Source organism: Coregonus clupeaformis, chromosome 6, assembly GCF_020615455.1.
Source record: "Coregonus clupeaformis isolate EN_2021a chromosome 6, ASM2061545v1, whole genome shotgun sequence".
NCBI lineage: Eukaryota > Metazoa > Chordata > Actinopteri > Salmoniformes > Salmonidae > Coregonus > Coregonus clupeaformis.
The window spans coordinates 23,052,434-23,061,125 of NC_059197.1; the positions used below are offsets into that span (position 1 = coordinate 23,052,434).

The 8,692-nt window shown below is 41.4% G+C and overlaps 1 protein-coding gene and 1 non-coding gene across 2 annotated transcripts; one reads left to right on the forward strand and one right to left on the reverse strand.

Moving 5' to 3' along the window:
- The first annotated feature begins 460 nt into the window (after window positions 1–460).
- On the forward strand, window positions 461–8,367 carry LOC121568400 (zona pellucida-like domain-containing protein 1). Its single transcript, XM_041878944.1, has 11 exons — window positions 461–550; window positions 896–1,009; window positions 1,139–1,359; window positions 1,705–1,886; window positions 2,332–2,404; window positions 2,617–2,714; window positions 3,187–3,267; window positions 3,489–3,660; window positions 3,877–3,979; window positions 6,570–6,599; window positions 6,913–8,367. The coding sequence occupies exons 2-11, from the start codon at window positions 904–906 to the stop codon at window positions 7,086–7,088; spliced, it is 1,242 nt and encodes a 413-aa protein (XP_041734878.1). The 5' UTR covers window positions 461–550; window positions 896–903; the 3' UTR covers window positions 7,089–8,367.
- trnav-uac lies at window positions 6,064–6,138 on the reverse strand. Its single transcript has one exon. It is a non-coding gene; the product is annotated as a tRNA-Val (tRNA).
- Window positions 8,368–8,692: the final 325 nt, after the last annotated feature.

Sequence of the window (8,692 nt, forward strand, 5' to 3'; positions counted from 1 at the left end):
CAAACTACACCATAAACTCTTCTGTTTAAATCACAGAATTCACTTTACCCTAAGTGATACCCTGCGCATCACAAATACCTACACACAGCCCTACATTAGACAATGCAGACCAGACGTGAGTTGACTTTTATGTCCATGTGAATGTAGGCCGCGGCCCACTCTCCTCAGCACCTGATGACAGCTTAATTCCCGGGCCGGGCCCCCTGCTGAGGAGGCCATTTGTGTGGGATGACAGACGGAGATCAGGCCAAGGGGAGATCAGTGGGAACCCTGCGAGACCGCTCAGATTTCGGGGCACCGTGAAAAGATTTGTCCAGGCCATTCACCTCTGATGAAGTTTCCCATGTTCTGCTGGGAAGCACTTTTTGTTGAAGTGTTTCCATAATGAGTCCCCGTTTCTCTCTATCTCTGCGTGGGCACACACATATGCACTCACGCACGCACGTTGGCACACACACATTTTGTGGAGAGAGCTGGCCCGTCCATTTGTTTTTTTGCTGCAGCCGAGACCACATGGAGCACCGGTGAGCTGGCCACTACACAGACCAGGGTAAGATGGGCTCGGGCCCAGAGCAAGGGGGTCAGAAAAAGAAGGGAACAGGATAAAAAGGGGTTGGTGGGTCTTGGAAAGAGGAGACTTGTTAGAGTAGTTAGGGGACTAGAGTAAAGGGGCTGGGGTATTATGAGTTTTGGAAAGAGAGACAGTAAGGGGATTTGGAGAGGGTTTATGGTAAGAGGAGGTCTAGATGAGAGGTGTTGGAGGACTTTATGGGATTTGAAAAGGCTTTTAAATAACTTGAAGGTACAGTACAGTTACCGTCATTCATGCAACACCCTGAAGGTTATAAGTTGTTGACATTCTGAAGGATAGAAATGTGTGAACCTCCCTCTCTAGGTGCTAAAATGGAGCGCATATGTTTGATCCTCCTGCTGATGAGTAGGACCACTTCAGTCTTGGCACAGTTTAATGGATACAACTGTGATGCCAACTACCACAGTAGGTTTCCCGGTGAGCATGATAGTCATTTAATCTCTATGTAAATTCTCCTCTCAAATCATTTTTACATATACTTAGGTCAGAGAATTGTTGTTAGAATTGCTGTTTACCCTTCTTCTCTCTCTCTCTCTCTCTCTTTAGCGGAGCGCGACATCAGCGTGTACTGTGGGGTTCAGACCATGACCCTGAAGATTAACTTCTGCCCGGTGCTGTTCTCCGGCTACACGCTTGCAGACCTTGCGCTAAATGGTCGCCATGGCGATACCCACTGCCGGGGCTTCATCAATAACAACACGTTCCCCACGGCGGTACTGTTCAGCATCAGCCTCAGCACACTGGAGGCCTGCGGCAACAGCCTGGTGGTAAGAAACACACACATACACACACAGACAGACATGCGCACACACCTACTGTTATGTTTTATACTTATAATAATAATAAGCCATTTAGCAGACGCTTTTTCCAAAGCGACTTACAGTCATGCGTGCATACATTTTTGTGCATGGGTGGTCCCGGGGATCGAACCCACTACCTTGGCGTTACAAGCGCCGTGCTCTACCAGCTGAGCTACAGAGGTACTTGCGCAGCTGTTATTAGTATGACCACCAGGATCTAATGTGTTTTATATTTTGGGAGCACGTCTTGCTTGAGGCTATGGTAGGAGTTGTACTAGATTGTGTATTTAGAGACGATGTCCCTGTCCTCAGGTGACAACAGCCCACGGGGCTAATGCCTACGGGAACATGTCGTTGGTGCAGATTGGGAATATATCAGGGTACATCGACACTCCAGACCCGCCATCCATCATCAGCTATCTGCCGGGCCTGCTGTACAAATTCAGCTGCAGCTACCCCCTGGAATACCTGGTCAACAACTCACAGCTGGCATCGTAGGTGCCTGCCATAAACACCTGAAGGGCTTATTTTGAATATAATTTAAGTATTGAATAAGTAGAGATATTTCAGTATTTTTTATAGATGAATTTGATATTTGGAAGATGAATTTGACATTTGAAGTCAGTCAGCAATTTCATATTGACCTAGATAGTTTGTGTGTACAGTATGTATTGATATGTAGGCTATGTGTGCCTTTTTTAAATTGATGTAGTTCTGTCCTTGAGCTGTTCTTGTCTATTAATGTTCAGTATTATGTCATGTTTCATGTTTTGTGTGGACCCCAGGAAGAGTAGCTGCTGCTTTCGCAACAGCTAATAGGGATCCTAATAAAATACCAAATACCAACTATTCAGTGCAGACTTCATTAAACAAAAATTCAAAAAAACAAAAGCATGTTTACCTGTCTAAACTGTACTAATTAATTTGAGCCTTTTCTAGATCATCTGCTGCAATATCAGTGAAGGACAGCAACGGTACCTTTGTGAGCACATTGAGTTTGATCCTTTACAATGTGAGTACAAAACATCAGTGTTTTTTTTAGGGCACACAAGGACTTCATAACAGGGCCCTCATAGTAGGAATTCAATGTCAAATAATAACTAGAACATGCTGCCGTCAAAATACTAAACAAATGATGAAACAATTTTATTAGGTAGAAAGAGACATAGAGTTTCATAAAAATTGGCAACTTTTTGATTCACGGCCAAACTCCTTTTTGTGAAGGACTCAACCTACAACCAACAACTCTCTATCCCAATGGCCGGACTGGCTTTGAAAACCAGAGTGTTTGCTGCAGTGAAAGCAACAAACCTGGACAAACGGTAAGAGATAAGGAGATGTTCAGATATTAAAAAGTTTTATTTTTTGTTCTCGTTTCTATTATTCACAATACAGATGGGGATATGATCTGAGAAGCACAAAGATTTCCAACATGATGTGAACAGAAAGCTATGATTCCGGCATGATAAGTGCTGTTAAAAAAAATAATTGAAAGCTGTAACCTGCTGGGACTTTCTCTCACATAACCTGGATGGCATAGAATTGATATAGTAGTCAAGTACAACCGCACTATGTCATACACAGTATGTCATACACATACGCTATCGTTTAAGACCTGACCTCTATGCACCCTACCAATTCAGTTCTATCCTCTTTGGTTCATTGCCATTCAGCTGTCCTCTATTGCTGTGTGAAGGCGCCAGAGGTGGTGCTAAGAATGTCTGATCTGTCCTGTTGTGTTGTGTGGTTAGATCTCTATCCTGTATCAGCCCGTACTGTTTTGTCTCTCTCTAGATGGAATATCTTAATGGACTACTGTTACACCACTCCCTCAGGGAATCCCAATGATGAACTGCGCTACGACCTTTTCTTTGGGTAATCACGCTTTTTCTCAAATGATGCCAGGATAAATGACAAAAGTGTCCCATTACCCATTCACCCTCAACCACTTATCATAGAGGCCCTTACAATGTGTTCTCATGGTGAATGATATGATATTTTTCTAATTGAGCAGTTAAAACAGGCCTAGACGTTTCAGTGCATTTTGTGTGTGTGTGTGTGTGTGTGTGCGTACGTACAATGCTCTTTCCAAACAGCTGCCATAAAGACCCACAGACGACTGTTTTCGAGAATGGGAAGAGTCAAATGGGTCGTTTTGCCTTTGAAGTGTTCCGTTTTGTCAAACACAGACACCAGAAGATGTCCACTGTGTTTCTGCACTGTGTCACCAAGCTGTGTCGGGTGGATGACTGTGTCCTGCTCATGCCGGTAAGAACATGTGACGCCTTACCAAATGGTGTGTTCAACATCAGTACAGTCAACAGGGTGAACTTCAATGCTCTGCAAATATCAGAAAATATGTACCATATTTCTTGACTTCTGATCAATATGAAGCTTCACATAGTCCAGTAATACCGTAGCACTATTCACTATTACCTATTTAATACGGGATCATATAAAAGGGTATATGTCTGTGATTGGCAGATCTGTGGTCGTCGGCGTAGGCGGGACATAGAGGAGAGCCTGGAGTCTAGGCCGTTGTCTGGGGATGCCATCATCACCGCTGGACCCATCATCACCAGGAGTGGTACGCAGTACATATCTTCATCCATAACCACTTAAACTTATACTATAGTTTTGTCTGACTTTAATTAGATTATTTTGATATCCATGATATAGTTGTAAAGTATTACAACTGTATGATGTGATGTAGCCTATACACGATAATCCCTTTCGATTATATACTGTATAGTCTTGAAATCTACTGATGGAGGGTGATGTGAGAATAAAATTAGGTGGGATTTGACAGTATAATCAATGGTTATTCAGTACATTTGTATTAAAAACAATAATGTTTGTTATGATGAGTTTCTCCGGTATCAAGTAATTCAGGATGCAAGAGAATAGTTAAACACTTACAGTGGGGAAAAAAGTATTTAGTCAGCCACTAATTGTGCAAGTTCTCCCACTTAAAAAGATGAGAGAGGCCTGTAATTTTCATCATAGGTACACGTCAACTATGACAGACAAAATGAGAAAAACAATTCCAGAAAATCACATTGTAGGATTTTTAATGAATTTATTTTCAAATTATGGTGGTTAATAAGTCTTTGGTCAATAACAAAAGTTTCTCAATACTTTGTTATATACCCTTTGTTGGCAATGACACAGGTCAAACGTTTTCTGTAAGTCTTCACAAGGTTTTCACACACTGTTGCTGGTATTTTGGCCCATTCCTCCATGCAGATCTCCTCTAGAGCAGTGATGTTTTGGGGCTGTCGCTGGGCAACACAGACTTTCAACTCCCTCCAAAGATTTTCTATGGGGCTGAGATCTGGAGACTGGCTAGGCCACTCCAGGACCTTGAAATGCTTCTTACGAAGCCACTCCTTCGTTGCCCGGGCGGTGTGTTTGGGATCATTGTCATGCTGAAAGACCCAGCCACGTTTCATCTTCAATGCCCTTGCTGATGGAAGGAGGTTTTCACTCAAAATCTCACGATACATGGCCCCATTCATTCTTTCCTTTACACGGATCAGTCGTCCTGGTCCCTTTGCAGAAAAACAGCCCCAAAGCATGATGTTTCCACCCCCATGCTTCACAGTAGGTATGGTGTTCTTTGGATGCAACTCAGCATTCTTTGTCCTCCAAACACGACGAGTTGAGTTTTTACCAAAAAGTTATATTTTGGTTTCATCTGACCATATGACATTCTCCCAATCCTCTTCTGGATCATCCAAATGCACTCTAGCAAACTGGACCTGGACATGTACTGGCTTAAGCAGTGGGACACGTCTGGCACTGCAGGATTTGAGTCCCTGGCGGCGTAGTGTGTTACTGATGGTAGGCTTTGTTACTTTGGTCCCAGCTCTCTGCAGGTCATTCACTAGGTCCCCCCGTGTGGTTCTGGGATTTTTGCTCACCGTTCTTGTGATCATTTTGACCCCACGGGGTGAGATCTTGCGTCGAGGGAGACTATCAGTGGTCTTGTATGTCTTCCATTTCCTAATAATTGCTCCCACAGTTGATTTCTTCAAACCAAGCTGCTTACCTATTGCAGATTCAGTCTTCCCAGCCTGGTGCAGGTCTACAATTTTGTTTCTGGTGTCCTTTGACAGCTCTTTGGTCTTGGCCATAGTGGAGTTTGGAGTGTGACTGTTTGAGGTTGTGGACAGGTGTCTTTTATACTGATAACAAGTTAAAACAGGTGCCATTAATACAGGTAACGAGTGGAGGACAGAGGAGCCTCTTAAATAAGTTGTTACAGGTCTGTGAGAGCCAGAAATCTTGCTTGTTTGTAGATGACCAAATACTTATTTTCCACCATAATTTGCAAATAAATTCATAAAAAATCCTACAATGTGATTTTCAGGAAAAAGAAATCTCAATTTGTCTGTCATAGTTGACGTGTACCTATGATGAAAATTACAGGCCTCTCTCATCTTTTTAAGTGGGAGAACTTGCACAATTGGTGGCTGACTAAATACTTTTTTTCCCCACTGTAGATGGAGAGTTGATACATGTATTTAATATTACAGTACCGGATTCCACATGACAAGCGGCACTTGGGTGGCCTATTGTCATTTGAACTCACATTTTACATTTTAGTCATTTAGTAGACGCTCTTATCCAGAGCGACTTACAGTTAGTGAGTGCATACATTTTTCATACTGGCCCCCGTGGGAATCGAACCCACAACCCTGGCATTGTAAGCGCCATGCTCTACCAACTGAGCTACAGGAGGCCCGGTGGGCACAACTCCCCACCGGATTCAACATAGCAAGATACATGTGGGTTGCATCTCACTATTCAAATGAATTTCATAGAAAACCTCTCAGTTTATATACTGCGTGCAAGCTAATTCTATCCAACATTTTCCAACCATTACTGGGTGTCACTCCTAACCACAATAGTATCACCCTATATAGTATCGTCTTGCACCCTAGTCAGGATATTCCATCACATACTCCTTCTAAGATTAGCACCAGTGGCCCCCCAGTCTTCCGTTGCACGCATACCTTCTGGCACCCACCAGTGACAGAAATAAATACAATGTCCTCATCCTCAAAATCCTATGCAGCTCACAATATCAAACATATGAACAAATCCTGCAATTTGCACGTCATATCAATGTTGAAACTCTGAAAGCATCAATGATTGATTTTGTTTCCTTACAGATGAAACTCCAATGAATAACTCACAACTCGGTAAGCTCTCTCACTTTGTCACTGCTTGTGCAATGCCTAGACAAGTTATATATTTTTCTCATCTATAAACTCTATGACGTCAAAAGACAATTTACTGTGCTACATATTTACATTCTTTATACATTCACTGTCTTCAAAATAAAATATGACACCCTTGGATTTACAGCGGAAGTGATTATAGTAATAGTTAACTCATAAGTTTCACTTCCCTTTTGTATTTCTTAACCATTAACTTTGGTAATTTTAGCCTATATCAGTGAGTATTTGTGTCTGCCCATACTTACTCTTTGTGTGTTTTTGTGTGGTAATCCAGCTGCATCGAGTGGCCCCTCCCTCCCGTTGAACCCAGTGACCAGTGCTCTGCTGTCAGGTGTGGTCATTCTGGGCGTGTTCAGTCTGGGCTTCTTCCTGCTCTCGCTCCGCCTCCTCCGCAGACCCCACCTCCCTACAGCCACACCCTCAGGAGCATGGAACCCTGACTTTAAATAAACCTCTCGTGCGTGTGTGTGCTCTCTCCCTCTCTTTCTCTCTCTCGCATTCTCATTATCTCTCTTTCATTCTCCCCCTCTCACTTTTTTCTCTCTCTTTCTTATCCATCTAACTATAACTAATACCTGCAGTATGTCTTTTCACTGTAGTTAAAATAGGCAGGTGCAGTGTAATTGCAGTGAAAATACGATGCAAAATGTAAATAACTTGCAAATAAACTCACAATAGAGATAACTGTGATCTAAATGACTCTAGAGTAAGAGGAGGTTTCGCCACAAACAATAGTTTCACTTTGTGCCTATGTAACTACCAAGTAAATACATCAATACATAATAGGGACAGTTATTGTAGAGCGGGACCTGTGTTTTCTGAAACGTATACTTAGCTACTCTATCTTCCCTGAATGTGTACTTACTCTCCATTTCGCTAACTTACTCTTATCCGGCAGCTGTAACAGTCACTGTCATGCCAAACTCTGTCACACACTCACGTGTACATGTACATACACAGACTCAAGGGCATATTGATACTGTAAATAGTTAATTCCTCCTTTGTGAACAGGGGAACAGTATATGTTCAATAATAACAATGTTATGAACTGTTTTCCTGTGCTTCGTTTTGATCCATTGATAGACCAGTGTATTGTTCTTTACAGGTAGTGTGTAATAAAACTGACCCAGATCAGTATGTGAGGCTCATTTCCTATCTATTCAATACCTTAGTGTATTTTTGTCATCCATTGCTTGGCACGGGATCAGTTACATTAAAGAAATAAAGGGTCATCCAAATAACCCTGACACCCGGGGATGACTGCTACTGTCCTCTACAAAGGCCAACACCAAAACGTTTCTTGTAGATATTTGATTTCTATTTTAACCTGAGAAAAGGTAGGCTTAAGTATAGTACTAACACGTGAGGAGAATTGAAGAAGTGATTCATCGTTTTATATGTATGATCATGATGAATATTGATATACCGTATGTACTTATTGGTATTAATTATGGCCAAAATCCTGACTTCCACATAACTTGAATGTTTGTGAAAGTTTTTGACATCAATGCTTAATTTAAAAAATCTCTAATTACTTGCTCAAGTCAGGATTTCAGCCTGTGCTTTTTTGATTTGAGGATGATGTGTTTTTTCCCCTTTTAAGGGAATGTGCTATTTAACCTTCACTGATGTGTAAGGTTAAAAAAAGAAAGCAATAATCAATTTACTGTAATTACTTAATTTCGTATTATGTGTTTAAAGTTATAATCATGTTGATAGGAGTTACATGTGGGGGGTTATTTTTCAAATAAATCTTTTACATATCAGTCTGCCTAATTATATAATTTATGACCTTATTTATAGTGTATCAGTATAATCTTAACACTGATGTTGTTGCGTGTTTCAGACTTCAAGCTAGAATTCAATCGGGCCTGATTTTGGTCAAATAAAATCACAGAAGGTTTTTGATTATTGTAGAAAGTACAGGCAGAGCCATGTTTCCAGTTTTCAGAATAAGTGCGCAGGCAGTTTGTAAACAAAGATACAGCATAAATATTGCTATTTTCAATTGTATTCCAGCAATTGTAATTCAATTATATGATGATCATGATTTA